The 27,392-nt window shown below is 36.5% G+C and overlaps 4 protein-coding genes across 7 annotated transcripts; 1 reads left to right on the forward strand and 3 right to left on the reverse strand.

Moving 5' to 3' along the window:
• Window positions 1-4,132: 4,132 nt before the first annotated feature.
• LOC111488666 (transcription factor bHLH87-like) lies at window positions 4,133-6,379 on the reverse strand. The gene is made up of 2 exons (XM_023136554.1): window positions 5,941-6,379; window positions 4,133-5,458 (listed from the first exon to the last, which is right to left on the reverse strand). Exon 2 carries the CDS (start codon window positions 5,254-5,256, stop codon window positions 4,192-4,194), a length of 1,065 nt encoding a protein of 354 aa, XP_022992322.1. The 5' UTR covers window positions 5,257-5,458; window positions 5,941-6,379; the 3' UTR covers window positions 4,133-4,191.
• Window positions 6,380-11,493: 5,114 nt separating this feature from the next.
• Window positions 11,494-15,811, forward strand: LOC111488565 (protein HEADING DATE 3B-like). Of its 4 annotated transcripts, none has more exons than XM_023136369.1 (7): window positions 11,494-11,600; window positions 11,983-12,109; window positions 12,140-12,177; window positions 12,255-12,503; window positions 12,848-13,827; window positions 14,419-14,470; window positions 14,573-15,811. In XM_023136369.1, exons 4-7 carry the CDS (start codon window positions 12,288-12,290, stop codon window positions 15,608-15,610), a joined length of 2,286 nt encoding a protein of 761 aa, XP_022992137.1. In that variant the 5' UTR covers window positions 11,494-11,600; window positions 11,983-12,109; window positions 12,140-12,177; window positions 12,255-12,287; the 3' UTR covers window positions 15,611-15,811. The 4 variants fall into 4 exon arrangements, with proteins under 4 accessions (XP_022992137.1, XP_022992134.1, XP_022992138.1 ...); XM_023136370.1 differs by lacking the exon at window positions 11,494-11,600 and adding an exon at window positions 11,657-11,723; XM_023136366.1 differs by lacking the exon at window positions 11,494-11,600 and having other exon boundaries at window positions 11,633-12,109.
• Window positions 15,812-15,924: 113 nt separating this feature from the next.
• Window positions 15,925-23,013, reverse strand: LOC111488608 (uncharacterized RNA methyltransferase BT_0643). The gene is made up of 10 exons (XM_023136453.1): window positions 22,530-23,013; window positions 21,680-21,922; window positions 20,032-20,193; window positions 18,510-18,619; window positions 17,827-17,935; window positions 16,996-17,151; window positions 16,800-16,915; window positions 16,561-16,727; window positions 16,336-16,466; window positions 15,925-16,250 (listed from the first exon to the last, which is right to left on the reverse strand). The coding sequence occupies exons 1-10, from the start codon at window positions 22,893-22,895 to the stop codon at window positions 16,122-16,124; spliced, it is 1,689 nt and encodes a 562-aa protein (XP_022992221.1). The 5' UTR covers window positions 22,896-23,013; the 3' UTR covers window positions 15,925-16,121.
• Window positions 23,014-25,620: 2,607 nt separating this feature from the next.
• Window positions 25,621-26,561, reverse strand: LOC111488721 (ESCRT-related protein CHMP1B-like). The gene has a single exon (XM_023136634.1). It carries the CDS (start codon window positions 26,380-26,382, stop codon window positions 25,771-25,773), a length of 612 nt encoding a protein of 203 aa, XP_022992402.1. The 5' UTR covers window positions 26,383-26,561; the 3' UTR covers window positions 25,621-25,770.
• Between the last annotated feature and the right edge of the window lie 831 nt (window positions 26,562-27,392).

The raw sequence follows: 27,392 nt of genomic DNA on the forward strand, positions 1-27,392 counted from the left end.
TCCTCGCTAGCACACCGTCCGATGATTGGCTCTAATACCATTTGTAACAACCCAAGTCAACCGTTAGTAGATATTGTTCTCTTTGGGCTTTCCCTTTTGGGCTTCCCCTCAAGGTTTTAGAAACATGACTACTATGGAGAGGTTCCACACCCTTATAAGGAATGCTTCATTCCCCTCTCCAACCGATGTGGGACCCAGCGTCCTCGCTAACACGTCGTCCGGTGATTGGCTCTGATATCACTTATAACAGTTCAAGCCAACCGTTAGCAGATATTATCCTCTTTGGGCTTTCCCTTTCGGGCTTCCTCTAAACGTTTTTGAAATGCATCTACTACAGAGAGGTTTTCCACACTCTTATAGGCAATGTTTCGTTCCCCTCTCCAACCGATTTGGGACCTAACATCCTCGCTAGTACACCGTCCGGTGATTAGCTCTGATACCATTTGTAATAGCTCATACCCACTGTTAGCAAATATTGTCCTCTTTGGGCTTTCTCTTTTGGGTCTCCCGTCAAGGTTTTTAAAACGCGTCTACTAGAAAGAGATTTCCACGTTCATAAGCAACGTTCATAAGCTTAAATTTTAAACCAAAAACTAAAAACAAAATAGTTATCAAACCGAAGCTAATAATTGAGTCTTCTAGCCTCTGCAATGTCTTATCTTAACTAAAGCATAGCATGCTTCTCGATGTTCCACTACATAAAGCACTCTTTTTTAACTTTTGGATATTCATGAAAAGAGGCAAGACAGTAACTTGACTTGCTTCCCCCTATTCAAAGACATTGAATGCAATAGAAATGGCAATGGATTGCATATCCTTAGCTCTACCCATGATGTTGGAGCTAAGTTCGTGTACTAAGTAGGCATTTGAGACATGGGTTCGGCCTTTTAACTTTGGGGTTCGAGTGGAGGGTTTAGTAGACTCGTGCTAAGGTGCAAGTTTAAGAAGTTTGAGTTTAAGAAAACCGTACGAAGTACTGCATTGAAAATATTGAAATTCATTGGTTCGTCCAATAGACTCAAGACAATCTGTAATGTTTCATGTTCAGGATTCATATCAGGATTTAGAGCCCAGATTCAATACTTAATGACTCTAGCCCCTGGAACATGACCACATTACTTGTTACCAAACCATGAGTTCTTTTAACATGTTCTATCCTCGCTCATGTGTTTCCTAGGAGAATCCCTAGGAGGTCACCCAATTTAGAATTATTACAAACTAAGTGTCACGGTCGTACTTTTTCAACCGTGCGGTGTCATGATCTTGACACGTTCATGACAAGGCTCAAGGGAAACTCAAACTTCATTTCAATTTTTTGCCGGCTTTGTGGCTTCGTTGGACATTAGGCGAGGTTTTCTTTCCCTAACCGAACAGAATTCATGTGGAATCTTAACTTATTTGACCACAAACGTCACCTATTCGTGCATTTTCAATGTCTGTGACTCTAGTCGACTTGCTTTTACACTAGGCTAAGTCATCCAGCTCGACCTTGCCTCTACTCTAGGTCAAGGTATCTCATACAATGTCTCGTCGCATCTTGTCTCATCATCCAAGTTTCCAACAATGGCCAACATATGTGACGTCAGCCCAAGTCATGAGATGTAATTGGTCATCATAGCTTGCTCAGACATGTCTACAAAAAACCAATATCATGAGTCAACTATATCGTCAATACATCCCGAACATCCATACATCAAGGTTCTATCGAAGCATGAATCCTCCCATATAAATGCTAAGCCATTTACGGATACTATACTAGATAGCGGGTGCATATATCAACCTAAAAAATCGGGTACTGAAGTAAAGTTTCGGATACCAAAACTCAACTTTTAAATACTAACAAATCTAAATAACTTGGTCGTATAAGCAACATGTCTCAGGTCCGTGATCTAGACTAGAATTCACAATATGGATTCGACACAACCTACAACTTGGTCAAGTAACTTTACTCGTCTCGGTTTGAGAAAGTGAATATTGTCCCTACGAACAAACGGAAAATTTTTCAACCTGTATTTTTTTTCTTCATAGGTCGATGTACTTTGTTGGCATAATTATGAACTATCGTTTCTTAATCATACCGACAGATCGAAAAAAAAAATTATTATTTAATAAATAATATCTTAGATTTGAAAAAAATAAATAAATTGAGAGAATGAGTAAAGATTTGGTATATATACATCAATACAGCTATAGGGTTAAGAGGATGACCTCCAAATCTCCTTTTCCGGAAGAACAAAACAAAGATAAGATATGGCCGAACTACCCCGCATAGGCCACCGCAAGACAGACCAATGAGAGATAAACACGTGTCTTTTGACCATTCATTGTTATGACTTTTTCTTCAGCATCACCCAATGTGATGTCTCCGTTGGTTGGACAAAGTCAACTGTCGGAAAGCCTACAAAATAAGAGTCCAATTGAATTTCCCAAAATTATTATTATTAATTAAATAAAAAAGAATATCTTTTTCTTCCCTCCCCTAAAGTTTGTTATTTTGGGATGTGACCTACATTATCTCACCTTCTCCATTTATAACACAAACAAAATCAAAGGCTTAAATGCCCAACCCGACGAATTCAACCCTCTAATACTTCGGTATCTGATCCGACCAGACGTGGATGAACAAATGACTATTCAAGAGAGGAGTTACTTCGTTTAATAAAATGTCGACTAATTGGCACCGAAGCCAAGGGAAAGCACTTGAACATGAGGAATGAAAAGAAGAGCTTATTCGTATTCAACAGGGGACGACCCAGCTCTCAGATCTACATTAGCAAGTGGTGTGATGACGATTTGAACATAATGACTCAAAAAAAGAGAACAAGCACATTTGCTTTCTCTTTTATATGATACGAGAGGGCATTACAATCTCGGATCCTTATTATACTAGTTTCTCATTCTCTTATTTCGAGACATTATGTAATAGCACAAGCTCACCATTAATAGATATTGTTCTCTTTGAGCTTTCTCTTCCCGGCTTCCCCTTAATATTTTAAAACACGTTTACTAGGGAGAAGTTTCCACGCCCTTATAAGGAATGCTTCGTTCTTCTTTCCAACCAATGTGGGATCTCACAGATTACATAGCTAACATTTATGAGCTTAATACTGAATTTAGCTAAATGGGTCGGTCCAATATCCCGTAAGAACTTCTCGAATTCCGGTAAGTTCAAAAAAGTCATGCAATCATAGTAGAATGATAGGATATGTGGTGATGAAGGGCTTTGGATTAAACAAAGGTGGAGAACATAAGAGAGAGAGAGAGATCCAATAGCAAGCCAAAAACGAAGCACAAAAGCATGTGCATAGCAATAAACTTGGGGTGATTCCCAAGAGCACGCCTTGGATTGAATCAAGGATACCGCACCACTGACTTTGGCTCACATTTCCAAAGAGAATGTTTCAAAAGCATTGGTAATTACACTAAAAAAGGCTTCACCCCTTTCATCTTAATCATATTGCTATTATTACACACAAAAAGCTTAACCCTCATCAATCAATCATCATTCAAAATGAGTACCCATTATTGTAACTCGTTCTTCGTTCTCGTAATATCATTCCGTTTTCGATGGATATCACTTTCTACTACGAGCTAGTACGAGAATGAGCGAGGAGAAGTGTTAAAGCATTGAAATAACTAAATTTATCATTAAGTTCGTTTTGGTCATAGTACTAGGAAATGGAATCCTAGAATGACACCTTATATATGTCGGTTAATAAGCTTGACTTGGCAAAAGAAGTTATTAACCTAGAGAAAGTTTATGAGATCCTTTCTCCACTATAAATACTCATAAGATGTATGTTATTTTCACAAACAATAAGTGCTTAAGGTTCCTCTATTCAAAAGTTCCCTCCCCTCAAGTTGTTCTTCCGCTTTCGACATATTTCGATCGTAGGTCATTTCCAATTATATCTCTACAAAACATAAAGGTATTCATATTATAAACCTTACTAGAACGACTCGTTTTTTATCAGAAGCTTGTGATTTAGTTTTTGATACAATTAATAAAGCAGCGGATTTAGTAGCTCGAGCTGCAACAAGGGCTTAGTGTCATTATGTTAACAAAAAAATGACTCGAGGGATGTTAACAAATTGGTCTAATACAGAAACGAGACTTCATAAGTTTAGGGCCTTGAGAACGAACGGGAGTCGGTGAATTTATTGATTGAAACATGAAGCAAGAAATTTGAGCTACATCAGTTGATCATAAGGATTTTGGAGTGAGAAATTATTATGGGAGGAAGATGATGAAGAAGTTTGTATGGGAAAAGATGGGTTAAAAGAGAAAGCTATGCTATTTGATGGGCAATTCAAAGATTCAATCTTTTGCCCAAGATTTTCCAATGCTTTGATCTGAGACTTCAAGAACTTGAGATAATTTGCTGCTTCATCAAGCATTGATGCAGTATCCATTTTGCTTCCACCAGGAACAATCCTTTGCAAAACTCTTATTCTTTCACTGATTCTCTCTCTCCTTTGCCTTGCTGCAACAGTTTGTGGGTCTGTTGAAATCCTCACGTTCTTCCTCTTGGGCTTTTCTATGGTTTCCAACCCCAAATTCACTGGCCTGAAAGCTGCTGCTCTGTATATCATCTCCTTCATTTGTGCTATGGCTTCTGGGTCAGGCTCTTGATCAATACATGATGATCCTGATGAACATGATTGTTGAAAGTTGATGTTTGATGAATTTGGTGGCTTTTCTGATCTGGGTTTCTTTTGTTTTGGCAGATTTTGATCTGTTATGATCTTAAAACCTTCACTGTTTGAAGTTGAATCAGATAAAGTTATGATGTTGTTTGAGAAAACAGAGTACTCTGTTGGTTTGATATGAGTTTGATCATGGCTTCTCTTTGAAGATGGTGCTGCATTGCCTCCAAAGTTCCATAAATTTGTGTAATCTGATAGCATCATTGATACTGATCCATCATCTTCAATTGATGTGTCTGTGTTGCTGTTTGTAGCTGAAAGTAAGCAGTCCAACGACTCGAGAGAGCATGTCGCTGCTGTCGTCGTCGCTGTTTTATCGCCATTGAAGCTTGTGAGGAGCTGTGTTTCAAGTCCAACAACATCCATGTTGCTAGTTGGGAGATCTTGAACTGAGTTGAAAAAGTTGGGAGAATTTGAATTATTTGATATCATGAATCTTTGTTCATGTCCTTGTTGGTAATTGCTCCAAAACGACAACGATGACGACGGCGGCGGTGGCGTGTTCGTTGTAGCTCTTGATCCATATCCATCCCAGCTCAAATGATCCATTTTCAGCTCAAATCCTTGAAATATCGTTTTTTGTTTCTTGTTTCTCGTTTCGATGAAGCTTAACGATAAACGAACTTACCGAACCGATGATGAAATCGAAAAGGACTGATGTGCTTCAAGTTGCAAACTTTTCTTCAGCTGGTTGAACTCTTTTTGGTCATTCTGGCGCGACACTAACCAACTCTTTCCTAATTTGGAAAAACTGCGACCAACAGGAACAAAATAGCCATTGTTTATGTCAGTTTTTTGGCGACTAACATTTTGTCAAACATTGGAAAAGGAAACAAAAACTCCAAAAAAGAAAGTTCAAACATTCATGCAATGAGGAAACGTATAAAACAAGTAAGAACAAGAACAAGAACATGAAAAAGAACACGAACACGAATTCACGAATAAGAACACAAACACGAACAAGAACAAGAATCATGAACATGAACAGGAACAGGAACAAGAACACGAAGATGAATTCACGAATAAGAACACAAACAGTAACAGGCATAAGAACCACGACAAGAACAAGAACACGAATTCAAGAATAAGAACACGAACAGTAACAAGCACAAGAACAGGAACAGGAACAAGAACACGAACAAGAACAAGAACAGGAACAGGAACAAGAACACGAACAAGAACAAGAACAGGAACAAGAACACGAAGTTAGCAGAGAAAGTTCTGTTCTTGTACCTTGAAATGGCAATAGAGAAGAAGTACAACAAACGCTGTTTTTTCCTCAGAAAGAACAGAAGAAAGCCATAGTTTTTATAGATGGGAATGAAAAGGTAGCTGTCCAAAAGGCAATAAACTATACATAACAAAACAGTTGAGAGAAAGAAAAATATAATGCGTTTGAAAAAGATAAGCTTTTGTGTTTGTCAGTTTGGTGGGGAAGAAAGAGGTTTCAGTGAAGCATAAGTATGTTGGAGAATGAAAACTTCCCCATTTTTTAATGCATTTTTTGGTGGCTTATTCAAGTGGGGATGATAGCTCATCTCTAGCTCTGCCCTCACCCTCCTTTTTGGTTGCTCAGATATATATATATACACCATACCAATGCCATGCGCACTAAAAAGCCTATAACTTTCTGTAAAAACTCCCATTTTCACACTTCAAAAGCATCTTTCACTTAATCATATCTTTAATCATAGCTTTACAAAATTCTCCAATGATTCCTTAATTATTGAACAAAACAGCTGAAAAGTTTGAGGTTATCATAAGAACACTTAGAACACCAAGAACACTTAGAACAGGAGCTCAAAAAAACAAAACAAAAAAAACTGGAAAGGGATCCTTATCTGTTTATCCATAACCTTATCTGGTTTATCTATGAAATGGAAACAAATTGGATGAATCTAGAATTGGCCCAGAAAATTGATGCTTCCCTTTCATTTTGTTTTGGAGATGTCAATAGCATCATAATGGGTAATGGGGTTGGCCTTGGCTTTATGAACGTTGATGAACCAAGATTTGAATGTGATATCAGAAACATTGTATGTGTAGCAGATGAACAATTTGAATGTGATATCATTTTTGATGATGATTATGGTGGTAGCTAAGAAGATTTGGTTTTGTTATTGATTAAATAATAGAGAGAGAAACTGAGATTTGAGTTATGAGGTGAGAGAACCCACATGCTCCCCCATTATGAGTGAGCTCATTTAATATGCTGTGTTTTGGTGAAACATCATTTGTAAACTCTATGTTTTTCAAACATCGGTGGGTTTTGGAAACTTCTTCCTCACAAACGTGTGTTTAAAACTGTGAGGCTGACGGTGATACATAACGAGTCATAGTAGACAATATTTACTACTGGTGAGTTTACATTGATTGGAGAGGGGAACGAAGCATTCCTTACAAGGGTGTGGTGTTGAGGATTGTTGGGAGTGAATCCCACATTGGCTAATTTAGGGAATGATCATGAGTTTAAAATAATACATCTCCATTGGTACCACCATGAGAGCTTATGCTCAAAGGGGATAATATCATACCATTGTGAAGATCCGTGATTTCTAACATGTGAAAACCTCTTATTACTAGATGTGTTTTAAAACTGTGAGGTTGACAAATTTGGAACGATGCACTATTCCATTGTGTCAGTGTCTATATCTCGATTTAAGTCATTGACAGTTGCACTATTCCATGTTCCAGTTTACGCCCATGTCCGACATTCTAACAACGTATCATCATACATTTATGAATAGTCGATGATAATTATTGCAACTTTAAAAAAAATACGAGTATTTTTCTTTAAAAAAGTTAGGACAAATATTATCATGTAGGTAAGTAACACATAATGCACTGTCTCATTCCAACATTTTTTTCTCTGCAACTTGTCTCGAACTTGGGATCATGGCTCACCCATTTCATAATTTTTAAAAATAAATAAAAATAATTAATTTTTATATCTAAATAAAATTTTTGTCTTGTTCTTCATTATTGTGGGAAACAAAATAAAAAATAAAAAATAATTTTTTTAATATTATTGATTTAAATAATAATTTATTTTTAATTTTTAGATTTTGATTACATAATTTTAAAGAGGAAGGAATTAATTCATACAAGTAGAAGTATGCTATAGAGCCACTTGTAGTAAATCATTGAGTTTAATAAAATAGAAGGTGAAGGCATATTTTGTGTAATTACTCAAATGCCCCTTCAAGTTTTTATTTTATTTTATTGCTCGTCGTCGGGCAAATTAACACAATAGTTTTAACCAACGAGACTACATGTGAGATTCCACGTCGGGAAAGAAGAAAAGAAATTTCTTCCTAACAGACACGTTTAAAAATCGTGACGTTGACGATGATACGTAATGGCCATACGGACAATATATGATAGCAGTGAGCTTACACTGTTCCACCACGTCCGAACGAGAGTAGTACTGAATATATTAAGTTATTGTTAAGAATTATTTAAATTAATTTATAGTTACTAACTAGACAAACTAAGTGTACTTTTTGGTACGGGTGTACATGGGTTGAGCTCGGAAAATTTTTGAATCAATTTGAAATTTAAGGTTGATTTGGTTCACTATTTATTTTTTATAATAATCTTAAAGGTAGGGTTCGGTTGGATTAGATTGTAACCCTATTTTCAGGTTAATTAAGTTGACCCGACCAAAAAAATGTCAAAATTTTATGAATCGATAAAAAAAAATTTAATTTTTCAAAAATTCAACTCAATCCAAAGCGAAATAAAAATCTAACCCAACTATCATTTATTGCTTGGGTTGGATAGTCTGAGTTGATCGGGTTCTCGAGTTACATGAACATCCATATTTTTCAGTGGCTCAATCATAGAAACTACAGAATTAAAAATATCTTAACTTGAAAAAAAACTCCACATATTTAAACCATCGAATATCAAAATAAGATTCCGAATATTGAACATGGGTCGAGAGAAAGAATCTAAATTGTTTTGTTTTCTTTGTCTTTAATTAAAAATAATTAAAAATTTTGCCGTACCTTTGGCTAAGCAGGTAACATGTCATAGTAGTTTAATATTTTAATATTTGGAATTTTTCTTAAATAAAAAATTCACAAATACATGAAAAATTATTCCATTAATCATATTATTAAAAAAAATAAAAAAATTAGAGTGAGTTCAACGTGATTTTTTTATATTCAATTAAAAACCAATTTGAAAATTCATAGTATTTTATCATATAATTAAAAGGTTTTGAAAAAATTCTTAAAATATTTCACTTAAAAAATTATATTCTAAATTAAAATATTAAATTTATTATCTGAATTAACCAAATAAATAAATAATATATAAATGAATTGAGATCCATGAGAGTAATTTTAGAAATTCGGTGATAAAGTATGATTTATTTACTGCAATTTTATGTCGGAAGAATTCGTGTTGGTCTGTAGAAGGAACAGACAACGTGTCTAATAAAATTTTAAATTTTACTAGTCTGGAATATATTTACAATTTTTTAATAAATTTGAAAACTTTTATTAAATTAATATATATATATATATATTAGATATAAAATTAAAAATATATATTAAAAAAAAAACAAAAATGTTGAAAGTACAATATAAATAAATTTAGTGGGACCATGTGAAATGTAGTCGGTTCTATTGTAATATGAATATGGGTCCACTTTTATCTCATTGATCATCATGCAAATCTGACCGTTGATTCTTGAATTATGATGGAAAAAGGGCAAATCAAGGCCCTTAATTCAGTTACATTGCATTTCGCCTCTCCTTTTTCTCTTTCTTCATTCCCTCAATTGGTCCCCCCACACACATATCCTTGTCAATTCCATTATTACGGCTCACACGTGAACGCTACGATTCTTTTACACGTGGCATCTTCTTATTGGAATGTCCCTGATAACATTGTCTCACGTGGAAAATCGTAATAGCAAAGCCTTCATCCCTCTGTGGGCCCCACTTTCATTCTTTATTTTAAAAATTCCAATCTGTCTTTTAAATTAACATTATCTTTGTTTCTTTTTTGTCATTTTCTTTCTTGTCCTCATCCATTCAAAATATTGTACTCTTCCTCAACACAACATGTCCTATTCCCGTCCCAGCGTTTCGAGCGCTGAGTTGAATGATGAAGTTGATATTAATATGTCGGTTAAGGTAATAAGTTAATTTATGGATCGTTTAATGTTCAGGTGTTGAGTTAAGTTGAATTTTGAAGTCGGAATTTAACATGTCAGTGTTTGAGATCCTCAGTTGCATTAAGTTATGGAGTTAGTGTTTGAGATCTCGAGTTGCATTGAACTCATAAGTCAGAGATTAATAAGTTAGTGTTTGAGATATTGAATTGTTGAAAGTATAATATGTTGGTGTACGGGATGTTGAGATTAGTGTTTGGGGTGCTTAGTGTTCGGGGTGTTGAGTTAGTTAGCAAAACAAACAATTCCATCCAACCCATTTGGTGCCCCGAACAACCTCCTAGACTTAAAAAATATCGAGTAATTTATAAATTTTTTTAAAATTAGTTTGAGTAGAATCAAATCAATTCGAAATTTTTGTTATTTAAAAAATATGTTTATACTTATTTTATAATATATATATATATATATATTAATTAGTTTTCGTTTTAAAAAATATTTTGAACTTAAATTCTTTTATTATTTGTTTAAAATAAAAAATAATCGGATGTCTTGTCGGAGGAGAATAAGGCTGGTGGGCTTCTTGGCCCAAATCCAGGTCGTAGAGCCCAATAGATAAATTGGGCTTCAAGAAATGGGCTAGTTAAGAAATAAAGTGTAGGCCCAATGTAGTTGACATTGGTAAGCGGTGAACGACTTGTCGTCACCACGGCCGACAGGTAGGGCGTGTCGGATGGATTGAGTTACGCCAAAAAGAAACAAACTTATTTTAATGGCTTAGCTTTGGCCACATAATAAATGGGATCACGTGTGATTATAATATTGATTTACACAGAAATCAAAGGGAAAGAAGAGGAGATCTTTTTTTGTTTTTTTTTTAATTATTTATTTATATATATATAATAAAAAAATTAAAAAAGAGATCTTTGTGGTCAAATAAACAATTCTCAGACCGTACAATATCCAAATCCTTTCTTCTGTTTGTTTGAATCATGAATATAATCGGAAAAAGAAAGAGAGAGACGATTTTTTAACTGACTTTTCGTTAAAAACATGAGGTTCCAAGATGAACAGCGTAGCCAAAATACTGCCCACCCCCATGTGGTACACACCTTGAGTGCCCCCACAATCTAAAAAAATTTTAAATGTGGGTCTTCAAATCTAACGCTCCAGCTCCTACGTCACTGTTAGCAAATATTGTCTGTTTTTGCACGTGTTATTATCAGTCTTAAAAGAAAAGGACTGTTTACATATAGTATCAGAGCTGGACACTGATTAGTGTGCCAGCGGGACGTTAGACCCCAATAGAGTAGAGTTTGAGATCTCACAGTGGTTTATTGGACTGTTACAAATGATATTAGAGCAAGCAATTGGGCAGTGTGCCAATAGGACGTTGGGCATAAGGGGGTGAATTTTGAAATCCCACATTGGTTAGAGAGGGAAACGAAACATTTTTTACAAGGGTGTGAAAAGCTTAATCTTGAGAGAGAGTCTGAAAAGGAAAGACGACTCGGAAGAGTTGGGTTTGGAGTGGGTGGGGTAGCTAATGAGAGAAAGTGGAGAATGAGGGGTGTTTGTGTTCAGGGGTTAGGCCCTTTTGCCTAAAAGTAGTTCTCATTCTATCCGGTTTCCCACCTGGTTCCCACCTTGGCTCAAATCTTGAGTTGTCTTCGTTTTATTCCTTCTCTTTCTCTCCTTTTACTTTTACTTTTCTTGCTTTCTTTTCCTTCTTGTGGGTTGATGGGATCCTCCGTAGTGCAAATCCAAGGTAACCCTATTCTTTCACAAAATCCATTATTCCCAATATATTTAGCTCTGGACTTGTTTCTCCCTCTTTCTTCTCCCTTATATTTAGCTCTGGACTTGTTTTTACCTCCCTTTTGCGTTCCATGTACGGTTTCCTTGCTGCTTCTATCTTGCCTTCACCTCTTCTTTCTCATGTCTTCTTCTTCTTCTTCACTTACTTTCATTGCATAGCTGGCCTAATTCTCTACTTGTCCCTCTTGAGTGTTTGATTTTCTGGTTCTTCTCTGCATTTTTGTGCTTGTTTCTCTCTACTCTTTGGATTTTTGGGTGTTGCTACACAGTATTTGGCTCTCTGTCCCTTGTTTTTTTTTCATGTGTTCTTCCTGTTTTTTCATGAATTTCAGCCAGAAGATTTGTTCATTTGAGGTGGGCTGATGATGGGTACCTGCCAAATGTGAATCCCTCACCAGATTTAATGTTTTTCCTTTCTGGGTTGGCGGAATTTTGTGATTTGATGGTTGGTTTTAGATAAATAGGTAGAAAGAACAGAAGGGGTTTCTGAAATTTGGTGGAATCTTGGAACATTTTTCCCTCAAAAGGTTGCGATCGCGTTCTTGTAAAAGTGTTTAATATTTTGATGGGGTTTTTGAAATGAAAATCCCTTGTTTTAACACAGAAAATCATGGAATAGGGTTTATCTGGTGAGAGGATGAGAGGGGAAAAGGATGAAGAAAAAATGTTGAGTCCTATGTTCCCCAGGCTTCATGTCAATGACACCGAGAAAGGAGGCCCAAGAGCCCCTCCAAGGAATAAAATGGCTCTCTATGAGCAGCTTACCATTCCTACACAAAGATTTTCCTCTGGATCAGCTTCAGCCACTCCTCTTCCAAGCAGCACTCCGGCTCCCTTGACATCGTCGAGTCACGTAAGCTTCGTAGATTACTGCAATTATTCATTGATTCGCTTGTTTATGAATGCATATGTGCTCGTCTTTTCGGTCTTTCATTATCGACCTTGATGTTTTCGCTGTCTTCTTAGTTACTCAACCTGAAACCACATATGCATATAAAGTATTTGATGAAAATACCCTGAGAATCAATAGTAGAAAATGGCGTACAGTTTGATCGGGATAGAGCCATTTGGAATGGACTACCTTCCTAAGAGGCAAACACAGCTTAAACTTAGCCACTGGCTTAAAGGGTGTTTGTCTTGTGCGCACAAGTTTATTCAATTTCTGCTATTGATTGCATGAACTTGCTTGCTCTGCAGTTTGCTGGCCAAAAAAGGAGCATTTTCTCAGCGTCCTCCAAGTGCTCTGTGCAACCTCATCAGGTTGAGAAACTTCACTCTCATTCTTCTAGAGGAGTTGTGCAAAGTAACGAGGCAAAGTTGCTAAAGACAAGTCAGGTAGCAACGGGATCATTGTCATCAAATCCACAGCGCCATTCAGTCACAAAGATTAAAGTTTCGTATCTCAAGAACTTTTCTTCGACGGATGCTAGAGAAAAGGATGACGAGTTCAGTATTCCTGCCTCAGACCTGCCTATAACTGGTGTGCACAATCATGATAGGGAAAGGATGTCAAGCAGGAGTATGAGCTCTTCAGCACAAATTGGAATTGCTTGTGAACCACAGGCCAATATAGCTGTCACTAATCTTACTTCTAGGAAATATGTGGGGAATGAAAGTGCGGAGAATCCAAATTTGACGAAGGCTACTCGGGATCCTGTGGAGAGACCTGTGTTGATCGCTTCAGCCACTGGTAAGCCTTTGTTAGAGGCAAAGGCTTGCCCTTCAACAAAGTATAAGGACTCTGAAAAGACAAAGGTACCCCATCCATCCATGGTTAAAGAAAACTGGACTTCAGTCAGCAATTCAAACAGACTTTTCGATGCAAACGTGAGAGTATTTGTAGAAAGTTTGACTGAGCGGAACTCTGAAGTTGCCCAAGACAAGGTGGGGTGCACCCAAGTTACCGGTTTGGAAAAGTCATCCATGGTGATTAGAGAACCATGTTCGTTGTTGTCGCCTAGAGTTAGCGATAGAAATTTCGAAAACCTCGATAACCGCAACAGGATGAATGAGTTCGAGAAGTTCTCTACTGTGCATTTGAGAGACGTAGAACAAAAAGACAATGCTTCAGATGCTTCCTTAGTCGATTCAACTACAGCTCCAAATATGTCACCTGATGTCATCGTGGGGTTGATTGGCGAAAAACAATTCTGGAAAGCTAGAAAAGCGATTGTACAGTGAGTATTCTTTTTTGCCTAAACCTTGTTGTTGATACATCGCTGATATTGTGCTACTAAGTAATATACCATGTCAAACTTTATGGTAGAATAGAAAAGCCATCTAGTAGTTATACCCTTACTATTGAGGATCCTTGACTACTATACTTCTGTTTGTCACATCATGTCATCGAGCCTACCAATTCTTAAGTTGAGTTTCTTCACCTGTTCCGTTTTCTGATTGAAACAAATGCCATTATGACCTACTGAGATCCCACATCAGTTGGGGAGGAGAACGAAACATTCTTTACAAGGGTGTAGAAACCTCTTGCTAGGAGACGCATTTTAAAAACTTTAAGGGAAAATCCAAAGAGGGTAACATCTGTTAGCAGTGGGCTTGGGGCTGTTACATGATATGTACCGTTAATCCTTGATGCTCTTCTTTTCATTTATCAAGTAACCTTCTCTTTTCAAGCTGCAGGCATTACCATTAAATGATCCTTAATTACAGTTCCTCTTGTATATTTGACATATTCTTCTCATTCAAGTGTTATCTTTTGGGTTGGATTTTCATTGATCTCTTATTCCCACCTTTTTTCCAACTGTTATCAGTCAGCAAAGGATCTTTGCAGTACAGGTGTTCGAGTTGCATAGACTCATAGAGGTATACCATCATTTAGCTTCGGTCGTTACTTGAACTCTAGTAGTTGTATTCATATCTCGTACTCCTTTAGTTTAAATGGTTTACTGCTTGAATTTAACGTAGGTTCAAAAACTCATTGCTGGATCACCACACATCTTACTTGAAGACTACTTAGATAAACCATTATCAACTCTATCTGCTGTTAAGAACAAGCTAACTGAGTGTGCTCAACAACCGGTTTCAAAAAGCACCATGGTGAAGGACCATCATCAACAGCCCAATCTCATTCTCAGCAGCAAATGTGCAGATAAGAATCCTGTTGCTAAGCTTCCCTTACCTTCTTTCAACAAGGACAACAGTAAACTTGCCCCTACTCAACAAACAAGCTATGAGCTTCGTGTAAAAGACATGCCACAAACTCCCACAGATGCTGCTCCAAAATCAGATCCCTGGTGTTTGAACCACCCTACACCAGGAAATCAATGGTTGGTTCCTGTCATGTCCCCTTCTGAAGGGCTTATTTACAAACCATATGGAGGGCCATGCCCTCCAAGTGCAGGATTCATGACACCAATGTATGGTAACTACGGAACAATGAGCCTAAATACAGGCAGTGGAGCTAGAGACTTTTACACTCCAGCTTATGCTGTTCCTGCTTCCCACCATCAAGGGTTTGGATATTTTCCTGGCACGATTCCATTGAACCAGACGTACTTTCCACCTTATGGTGTACCGGTAACTAATCAATCCATGTCAGGGTCAGCTCCAGATCAAATGAGTCTTTTTGATAAAGCCAAGTCTAAAGAACAGGAAAACCAGATATCAACTAGGGACATCAACTACTTGACGCATCAAGAAAACTCATGTGAAATGCCAAGCCAAACAAGCCATTCGATGCCATTTCAGGTTCGGGAATTTCATCGATCAAAGGGAAGTGAGTTGTTGGGAAGTACAGCTAGTAGCGCCTCCGAGAGAGGTGATGAAGATGTGCTTCCTCTTTTTCCCACTGAGCCACCAACAGTTGAGGAGTCCAGTCCAAATGCAGAAATCAGTGAGAACAAATCAAGGGCAATTAAGGTTGTACCGTACCATCCTAAAACTGCAACTGAATCAGCAGCTAGGATATTTCAGTTAATACAAGAAGAAAGAAACCAACTATGATGTATCTTAAAATTATATTTGTAGAAATCAACTTTTACCCACTCCATTTTGCTTGACAACAGAGGATTTTCAGCTCCTCATAGCTGATGAAGTTCATTTGGGAAGTGACATCCACAGAGTTGTCAATATTCTTACTGAGATGTAAGAAAAATGTGTCTGTAATCACGTTTTTCTGGCTTATGAAAATGTGAATAGATTTCTGAAAGATATAAAGCAAACTCCTTTTTGCTGGGACGATTTCTCACTCCTAGCCTGAATCATTGACATGTAAAATGACAGCTTTAATTGCCTTCAGCTATTCCAACTTTAATATAAAGAATACAAGATAATACAGATTGCTTTAACGAATGACTTATTTGTTATATATTCCGTAGCAACTACAAGCTCATAAACCACTTCCTCTTGCTCTGCTATGAGATTTGAATACAAATACCGAGTACATGTTTCTAGAATTCACTCTCTTCATTAACTAGGAATACATGATACGAGAAGGCTTGGATTTGAGTAAAAATCATGATCCCATTTGGGAATCAGGTGTGAGTTCTAGTAGGCAGACACATTCAATATGAGGAGTGTGGGGGAACATATCTACTGGCTGTACGCTCTTCAGTGTATAACAGCCTTTTATGCCTTTCTCCTCCTGCGCAGAATATCTCAACAGCTCAAATGACTGGGTATGAGGAGAATTGTTAAACTAGTACTAGTAGGAATAAGCTTGGACATACCACACCATGGCAGAGATAATCGAGATCGCGAGCACAAGTTGCTGGATTACATGATACATAAACTATGCGAGGTGCCTTGATCTTGAGAAGAAATTTAATCAACTTCATGTGCATACCAGGACGGTTTGGATCTGCATCATTTGTGGACTTGCAGTTCAGAAAAGACGAAAGATCAAAAGCAGAGTGTCTATTCATTTCAAAGTAAAGGAAAGTGAAGTGTCTGACCCGAAATGATGATATCGGGCTTGGGAAAATTGTTGCCAAAACTTTCGTCAATTTTATTCAGATCCCCTTGAACAAATGTGGCATTACAGATACTATTCAGTTTGGCATTCAAACAAGCATCTTTGATGGCCTGAGCAACCACTTCATAGCCATAAACATGTCTAGCCCTGAAAGCAGGAGGTGCAAAGCACTCCATTATTACACAGGTCCTCATAAAAGAATCAATCAAAACAAATTACCTTTTAGCAAGTGTAAGACCAATAGTACCAGTCCCACAAAACAAGTCGAGAACAATTTCTGAACCATCTCCTTTAAGACCAGCACACTCTTCAATCAGCCTATACAAAACCTCTGCCTAAACAAATTTTGGTCAGTATCTTGGATAGGATCATCATACTCAAGATGAGCTAGTCGATGGCATAAATTTCTGTATACCTGACAAGTGTTTGTTTGAAAGAAAGAATTCGCTGATATTTGGAATGTCAGACCTCGTAGGTTCTCTGTGATGGTGGATTTCCCATATAAAACATGTTCCACCTCTCCAACAGAAGTGTTACCAACAGAGGAATTTATATTATTCACAACGCTAACCTACATTGTCAAATCCACCATTGCATAAATCGGTAATCTAAATCTAAGTATATGATGCTGGAAACAGGTGAGAAAAAATGAAGCAACTAGCCAGTGCGTAAGAAATAAAATTTGCCAACAATTCAGAAGGGTAGTTGAGCGCCATAATTTCATGTAGCTGGAAATTTTTTATGCTACGTGGCTTCTAACAACATCGGTAACAATAATATAAATCTTTTCTACAACTTATTATGCCACAAATTCTGGCCTCGTAAAGTAGATAGTGATATCAAAGATAGAAGCAAAATAATTCACAACCTAAGTGAAGTTAGTAAGGCCACTAGAGAGGCAAATTGAGCCTAACTCAGCAGTAATTGACATGTACTCCTTTCCTTGAGGTTGGAAGTTCAAATCCTGATAACCTACCTTTGTTGTATTAAAAGAAAAAAAAAAAAAAAAGAGAGAAGAAAAGAAACGAGGCCACTAGAAAGTAAATTACCCATAGAAACAACCTACGATTATGTACCACAGGCCAACCTATAGGGAATCATCATCAAAAAAATCTTAAGATACTTTTGGAACAGCCGAACTATGCCAACAAAGTAAAATAGAATACATGAATCAGACTAGCTTCTGAAGAGGAATATCACATGGTCACGTCTGAGAAGAATTGCAGTAATGTATTTAAAAACTAACCACTTCAGGAATATCCGAAATTTTCTCAACTAGGGGCATCAGCAGCTCAGGCTTGTAGGATGAGGTCACAAAGTTAACCATAAGTTCAGGCAAACCAGTCTTTACATCCCTGGCAGACAATTTGCTTAAGCAGTTAAATTTAAGAGGAAATTAAATTTAGAAATTCATTAATTTTCTCCGGAAGAAATTAAATATCTTAGGATTCAAGAATTGACTAGGACAAAAACAACTTTGTTCATCACAGGTATGATAAAAGATGCCGAAGTGTTAACCTAAAAGCGATTTGTAGCATATCTTGCGATTCTTTCTTTAACCATTTTTTTCCCTTGATGAAGGAATCGGTTCTAATTGAGAAAAAGGATTGAATACAAAAAGGCAATTTTTTTTCTAGAGAAAATGTCCGACCACAAAACAAAAACAAAAACAAACTGCAAATATGTCATTGCCAACGATTCTACCAGTATTCATACAGCTTCTACTTCTTTCTCTGCAAATTGCAATCTTCAACGATAGCCTATAGGCACAGATACATAATGGCATTCTTGCTCGGAATCTTAGCAAGATAAACTTTTCTCACGTTAACGACATGTTTGATATGCTACAAATGCAAGCATGTACGAGACCTAGCAAGTTTAGAAGACAGAATAAAAGGATATATATTTTTCTTATACAAGTCTCAATACCTTCCCGTCCGCAGCATTAAATGCTTTAAGAATCCTTTGTGAGAATGCACATCATAAGGAGACAAACCCAGTAGAGGATCCCTCCAACATTCTTGTATGGATGCAAGAACCTATTTGGGAAAAGCAAGTTCATGAAGAAGCGGTAAAGTAATTTCCACGTGCCAATCTAATCTGAAGCCACAATTTGCACCAGTTCAGACATTCTTACAAACAACAAAAGAAAAGTTCAAAATTGTTAAAGAATACAAAGTGAACTTGATAGCGTGGAAGTTTCAGCTAATTTAGTTGAAGAACTTTGCTAAGCATGGACACAGATTCATCTGCTAAGAATTAATTGATCTTTTTCTTCTTTTGGACATGGCTCTAGGAAAAAAATTAGTCTAAAATGTACAAAAGTAAAGATTTAATTTAAGAATCATTTGAATAATCTACATTTTGATGTATTGTAAAACTCCTTTTCTTTTTGTAAGAAACTAAGCTTTTATTGAGAAAAATGAAAGAACATAAAAGGCATACAAAAGGCAAACCCACAAACGTACAAGAAAGGACTCCAATCAAATAAATGAGACAAGCTAATAAAAAATCCGATTTAATGAACACCTATAAAGATTCATTAAACCTCAAAACTTCCCACATCTCCTCCAAAGAATTTTCCACCCCTCTAAAAACTCTACTATTCCTCTTAAACCATGCTTCCCACAAGATTCTCTCTATCTTGAAAAGGAGAATTCATTAGGATCTCCATCATAAAGTGACAGTCCCTATTATGCACCTCTGCAACCCCAAACAATGTAAACATCAATTCCAAAGAGAAAAAAAAACAAACTGACAACCCCTCAAGAGTTGCACAAGATCCTCCTATTATCTACAAAGGCACATCATTGCAAAAGAAAATCTAAGGTATAACTTGCCAAACAAAAACTTCACTTTCTTAGGGATTTTAACCTCCTAAAAAGATGAGAAAAGTAGGGCCCCTTATTGGAAGAAGGGGAACAAAGGATGAGGAAGAACAAACGATAAGAGAACCCCTCAACCGCATTAAGAGCCCAAACCCAAACATCCATTCTCCCTAGACTCTCTAGTTGGAAATAATAGAAAGAAGACTGAAAAGACAGATCATATGACCAATGCATATTCCTTGCCTCCATTCATAATATTGGCACAGATGTGGAGAGAAGAAAGCCCGCGGCTCTTGCCTCAGCTTTTCACAAAGCAGAATCAACTAATCAATCATAATAAGTGTTTTAAAATTAAAATCCTAGATTTTTTTTTTACTGTGAACAAGAATTTCTCAGTCATTTGTAAAGCGGAGTATGCATCATGAGAACACTGAAATCAAATAATAGCAACTTACGGATAGAATGAATATCCATGTACCCTTCTTTTTTTTTTTTTTTTTGGGTAACATGAATCAAATTACTTCTCATTTCATGTATCCATTCGTTTGCACCATGAGAAATGTGTTTGTTAATAAATCCCACAACCGGTATATAGATCATCCAGTGTACTTGATGATGAATACCTGATTGGCAGGTCCACTTTGCAATAAACATTTGTCAATGTTTAGAACCTTATCAAAAAATCCGGGAGCATGTAGTCCCAGAGCATTGATCTCATCGCCTTCCTGTTTTTCTATGAATACCTCCTTCGGTAGCCATCTTTTAGAACCAAACGAGAATTCCATCTGCAGAAATATGGAAGAAAAACCCAAAGTTCCTTAATCATTTTTTTTTTTTTTTGATCGACCATTGACGTGGTGGACACTAAACAAATAGATCAACATGGACTACAGAACTTCAGGTAGAAGATATGTAAATCATTAGAATTGATATAGAAGACAATAAATGCAGCCTCATATGCCGTTATTTCATCTAGTAGGGCAGTAGAGTAAAGATTAAATAGCTAATGTAGTCATCTTTAGCTACTAATAATATTTGGTACATCATTCTGTGACAAAGATCTTACTTCTGACATTGATGGCAAAGATTTAAATAGCTAAAGTTGCTCATATTTGGCTACTAATAATATTTGGTACATCATTCTGTGACAAAGAGCTTGACTTCTGACATTGGTGGCAGAATCCTAACGTGGTTGTGAAGAAGACTATAAAGATCTCAGAAAATTGGGAAATGGTATAATCTCCATTCAATCAGGCTCCACATCGAAGCTATACACAGGTAAATAATAAAATACCCTCAAATCAATCTCACTGATTCGCCTGATAGTTTGTGCTGGAATTTAGAGAAGAACGGGGTGTTGTCTACAAAATCTCTTTCTATCTCCTTATCTTCTGGGATGATTCAAACAACAAATATCTCTATATATCCATATGGAAAGGAAAACACCACAAGAAGGTAAAGTTTTTAAATGGGAATTAAGCCACACATGTCTAAACACTCGCCACAAGCTGAAAAGGGAAACGCATCAATTTTTATGGTCTAATAGGTTGGTTAAGAAGCATGGATATGAATGATACCTACTCAATGATATGTCATTTTTTTAAATCTAGGACAGACATGGCAACAACGAGTTTATTAAAAATACATTTATTTAAATATATATCATTTTTATACAATAAGGAAATTCAAAGTCAACCAGTATATGCATTTATATGCTTAAAAAAAATAGTTTGATACATTTTTCTCTCAAATTTTATACTTTTTGTTATATATATGTGTCTATTTAGCATACTTAACAAGTGTTTGATGCATGTTTAATAAATGTTACCTATTTTTACTTTGCACAACTAGCGTATAACACAACCATTGCACTAACAATTATTTGATACGTGTCCAATAAGTGTTGGAGTGTCTGAGTATCCGACGTGTGTCAAACATGGACATTAGCCAAACTAAAGTGTATGTGTTTCTTAGCTAGCTGGAGAGTAACTCCTGCATGTTCTCAGATAAGGAACAAGATACCCAATCTTTTGTTACATCTATTTTCTTTTTATCATTTAGTTGGTGTCAAATGAGCTCCCCCTTTTGTAACTATAGTTTATCTTCACTCACGACCAATTGGGGATTTTTTTGTAATCCATTGGATAGTTTGTAATTTCATTTTATCAATGAAGTTATATTGTTTCCTACATTTAAGAAATAAAATAAAATCCCTCAGATACAATCACAATGAAGGAAAGCAACCAAATGAACCACAACTTGCTCACTAACCTTGTTCCTGTAGTGAAACTGGATTTCGCAAGGTACAATAGCCTTCAGGACACTATGAGATTCAAGTTCTTTCATAGAAAATTTTCCTACATGAGTCAACAACTCGTGAACTTGCTGTTCCTTAGATCTAACTTGAGCTTCATATGATAGATTTTGCGTTTTACATCCTCCACAGTAAGAAGCATACTCACAAGGGGCATCAACCAAGTCCCAATGAGGAGACAATGTCTCTAGCTTAGTCGCCTGCAGATACAGCAACAAATGATAAAATAATACTAATAAAGACATCTCAAAGCTACTGCATTATACTCCTCTAACTTGTGTCATCTTCATGATGGAACTACAGAGTTTACAAAAGATAAATGAGATGACCCTCGTTTGATGTTCTCTCCCCTTTTATTCTCATATCGCTTCTATTATTAGTCGGATTACCGATCTTGCTACATGAAGTACGATTTCACTCTTTTCCCAATAGAATTGGGGAATTTAAACAGGGAACTATATACTTGAACAGGTCCTGGTGAACCAAAGAACTACACTATTGGCAATTCAGAGATTGCACGAGACATCCATCTAGGATCAAGATGACTATGGCACCAGCATGGAATTCGTCTTTTGGACGTGAATGAAGTTTAAGAACAGGTGCTAATCTAACATTTAATCAATTGTGCACCAAAATTGTTTAGTACTTAACCCTGCGAAAATGCATCTTCAGTCTACATATTCATCTTCCGGGAGTCAATTTTCTTAATCTCGCTATCACAATATAAATTCAAGCAGAGAAACAAGAATTCATCACTCAAATTAATCCTCCACCTCCTTCTACCCAGAAGAAAGAAACGAAACTGACCTCGGCGTAGTTCCCTTTTCTTCGAGTAACTCGCCCAACAAATCGCTCACCGGGAAGAACTCGGTCACACATGACAACAAATCCAGTATCAGCAGCCTTACAGAGACCCTTTCCCTTAAATGCCAACGATTCGCAAACCAATTCCAAGGTTTGGCCGCGTTTGGGAAAATACGGCTGGGATTGTTTGCTGAATCCATTGGAAGTCGGAGGTTCGTGCAGCTCGGCTCGTTCAGAATCATCGTGTGAAATAGTGGATGAAGGTGAGGCAGCAAGTGAAGTTGAGGTTCGGAGCTTGTGAAAGTGGAACTGAAACGAGCACCTTGTGGTGGAGAGGTGTCTGAATCCGTGACTAGAAATGGAAGCCATTCCGGCAGCCGGAGTTGGCGTCGAGCTTTACGGTGCCGTCAGTGAGCTACAGAGCTGCCAATGGAGCAGGTTTTAGCGTACGTATAGGTATATCCTTTCCTTTTCTCGCTAAAGCCTAGAAGCTCATATGCATTTGTAATATAATTGTAATTATACATTTAAATACGGTGATTTATGGCTAAATTTTGTGGTTTTAAAAAAAAGCCTTTATAAGTTTAAATGGAAATTAAAATTTGAAGAATCTCTAATAATCCAATCCTAAGTTTTAAAACTTTAATATTGCATTTTTTTTTTTTTTTAAATATAGATATCTTCTGCAAAGCTCGCATTTTTTTTTTATTCCCAACTAATTAGGTTTAGAATTTAGAATTTATTGCGTCGGTATATTAATAATTGGCTTTTAAAATGATTATTAGTATCTTTAAACTACGTTAAAAAAATAAGTAAATGATTTAATCTTTGATGTAAACTTAAATACAAGAACTACAATAAATAATGAGTAACATATTTAAAATTCAATAACTCCGCAATGACTAAAAACTAATTAGGATTAGTTTTCTATGAATATATTTGTCAATGATAATAGTCACTTTATTTATTTGATAATCGAAGCATATATTAAAAGAAAAATATATATAAAAAATAAAAGTTAGGTTAAATTACAAATTTAGTTCTTAAAATTTGTATACAAAATTTTTAAAAATTAATCAATCTATTACACAAAATTTTGAAAGATAAATTTGAAAAATGAATTCATTAGAATTTGAAAATTTTAAATTTAGGGTTTAAACGCTAAACTTTCTACCTTGATATACTTGGTTTCTATTAGCATTCCCGTTTCAACTTGTTGGGAACTCTCTGCTTGCCTTGTGGCTGGCATATCCAGTTGCAACGATCTGTTTTCAATGTGGAAGAACAAATATGTTTTCAAGTTCTTCCTATTCAAGAACAATTTTATATGGATTCTCACTATATGTAGATGTCAGTGCTAGGCCGAGCATAGAATGCTTGCCAACGCAAACGAGCCCGGTTGATGAACCACGACCTAGTTAGTGATTCGAAAACAGGCAAATTATATTAGGCATGGAGTCCTGAACTCAAGTAGACAATCTATAACACAGAGTTACAAGACAAATAAAAACAGGATATGAAAAATGATAGCTGCTACGATATAACCACTTTAATGACTATCATATGTTGAATAATTTGCAGTTCAAGCAAAAGTCTTATCAGATTATAGCAAATTAAAAAAGATATCCAAAAGCGCACAGCAGCAGCAGAAGATGTTCACTCTACTTCTGCGTCAACTTTTGACCACAATCACCATAGGATGAAGCATGTAATGGTTCAATAATGATGTAGGTATTAGCTTAAGAAAATCATAGACAACCTTCTGCTTCTGTTTGTATCCAACAACAGACATTCATGGAGGTTACAAGCATTAAGCAACCATGTATCAAATGAAACCACAGGAAAACGGTAGTTTCTAGGCTTGGAAAGGGATCTAAGTGATATCGTCTCCCTTGCTAGATTTTATTTTTCCTTTCGGACTTCATTGACGAATGTCTTTTTGTAATTGCTCGGAAGGCATTATTCTACACAACTGGAGGTGTTTTCTTTACTGGTATTCCCTTTTGTGGGCTTGATTTTTCTAGATGCCCGTGTAATCTTTTGTTCTTATTCTCATTGAAAAGTTGTTTTCTTATTAAGAAGAATGTAGACACAGGAAAAGGAAGCCACTCTACCTTACCTTCCTCTGAACAGCATTTGTCCCTTAATCCCTTCCATTGACACTGTATTCAGTTTTGTCTAGTGCTCTGGAGATAAAAGAGCAAAAAGCTTTGTTGATGGAAGGTATTGGGTTTATCAAGACCAACACATCTCTAACTTGAACAAGAACCAATTCAGAAAACAAGCACCAACCCTGGGTTTGCTAGAGTGGTAGAATGTGATACAAATTGGAAGAAACTTCTATGGCAGAAATATTCAACAGAAAAAAAAGCATATGATGCGTGAATGGGGAAAATGTCTAGGACTCGTAAGTATTCACTCTACGTTCACACTAGAATCTCTGGTGGGTGACGCCATGAACATCACAATCAATATAACCTTCAGCAATCAGACGAAGATCGAAATCACTCTGATACCACATTTGACCAGATGAAGTTAAGAGATGAATCTATTCACTTCAAATATATGCACAAGGGCTGTGTACTTGTAGAAGGTTGAGAAGACATATAACTAAGCAAAATAGAAATTGAATATAGCACCAACTTGCAGCTAACTATTTACAAGTAGTTAAGCATATGTAAAAAAGATAATTGCTAATTTACAACTACAAAATCAAGGCAGAGAATCTCAATATATACATAACAAATGAACTCACAAGTCATATATCTTCAAATTCGTTTATTTCTAGTATAATGTGGAAACAATATTGACTACGGGGCAACATTTTAAGGTTTCACTCAACAGGCAGAAGCAAACAAACATCAAAGCAATTTAAGTTGTGTCATATGACATTCACTTACAATGCCTGCAGACCAGCCGATTCCCTCGAGCTCCGAGGAACAATTTCTTGGATGCTGGTGGAAAAATAGATACAATCATGGAATCCCACAGTTACAGATGGGGAATATATGCACCCACCATCACTGCAAGTCTTCAAGGAAAATTCAATCTAACCCCATGATCAAATACTCGGAGAACATAAAGAAAATGCACAGACAAGAAATCACCACTGAAAGTGTGTTTACTGGAATATAGACATAATAGTAACATAGATCGATTATTCATAGCAAGCCCAGTAACTCATAATTTCTAAATGCGTAAATTTCACATACATCACACAGCAATAAGATGTCATGTCTTTCTATTAACCTCTGGCCTTGAGCTCTGCAAGGCGCCTCGTTAAGTCGTCCTCGTCAACTTTCTCGGTCTCCTTCGTTGGCACTGAATGTGAAGCCGGTTGCGGTAGCCCGACGGAGACTTCCAGACCGTAATCATCCGCGACCTGCTGCATCAAGCTGTTGACTTCTCCTTCCGGAGTCGAGAGCGACGTAGATCCGGCCATTGCATTTTCCATAAACTCGGCCTGAACCTCCATATTCACAAACTGCTTCTCAAATTGGTCCATATTTTCGGACATCTTCTGCAAATTTCCAGTCGCCAAAGAAGATTCCAAGGATTTTACGATCGACGCCATGGACTTGTTAATCGTGGACATCTTGGCCTGTGTGTCGAGCCGAGCCACAACAGCATCAAGCCTCGAGGACAGGCGGAGATAGTTCATCTGTTCTGTTCGTTTACGGATCGCGTTCTCCGCGTAAATTCGGGCTCCATCAACATTTCCTTTCTCCATAGCCTTCTTGATCTTGAGCTTCTCAGCTTTCTCTTCCTTCTCGCACTTCCTGGCTTGGCGTTGCAGCGACTTCGAAGTAAATTTCAATTCCATGATCTGATTCAACAATTTCTCGGTGTTTCCCATGATCGGAGATCCTCCAAATGCGGTGGGATTTGATGGGGAGCCTGATGAAAGATGCTAGGGCTCGAGAAAAACTGGATTTGGGGAAAATAAATCTTCTGAGAAACGATGAACTTTCTGTTGAAGAGTCGCTTGACTAGTGGCGAAGGAATTTTTGGATGCCACCTTTAAAAACCCTAACCATTTAAACTCGTGAATTAATTTAATTTTTTATTATGATTTTGAACTTTATTTAAATAAAATAATTAATTTAAATTATATAAAATTACAACAATAATAAAAAAAAAAAAGTAAATAGTACTAGTTTTTCAGGTTTGTCTTGAACTATTTTTCTCAATTAATTTTAAAATATTTAAATGATAAGTTTTATTGTCACTTTGTTTAAATATTTTAATAATAAAATAATAATAATATTTAGGGACAATTATGTTTGACCAAATGTTAGGCCCAGTGTGGATCGTACATGGATGGTAGTTGGAATCAGCGATAGAGCATAGGTGGCAAGCAATTATTATAAATACGATGCGTTATCTATAGACACTTTGAAAAAGAGGACTTGCACAAAATCGATAAACAGAGAAAAAAGATTGATCACTGTTCAATGAACAATATGTAAATGAAAAGTTTTTTATCCTCATTTGGAAAGTACGGTAGCAAGATTGAAACTCAAAGGAATTGACCGGGCTTGTAGTTTGAAAGATTAGAATATGTGGCTGCGCTCAGTAGCACCATGGGTGATGACATTCTTCTTTAGAAAACTAATGAGATTGAGCCACCAGTTCACGTGCTCCGGTGTTCAGGGGCGATTGCGAAGTCGCTTCATGAATGTCATTTCTTAATTTTCGATATCATCGAGTCTACTTTTTTTCAAACATCACTGCTATCTTAACTTTTGTCATTTCAACTCACATCTAATTTAATTAAAATATACACATAAATATGAATACTAAATTAAGATATTTACGGTAAATAAAATAGAAGGGTAAATTAATAATAATAATAAAAAATATATA

This window comes from Cucurbita maxima, unplaced genomic scaffold (genome assembly GCF_002738345.1).
Source record: "Cucurbita maxima cultivar Rimu unplaced genomic scaffold, Cmax_1.0 Cma_Scf00013, whole genome shotgun sequence".
Lineage (NCBI taxonomy): Eukaryota > Viridiplantae > Streptophyta > Magnoliopsida > Cucurbitales > Cucurbitaceae > Cucurbita > Cucurbita maxima.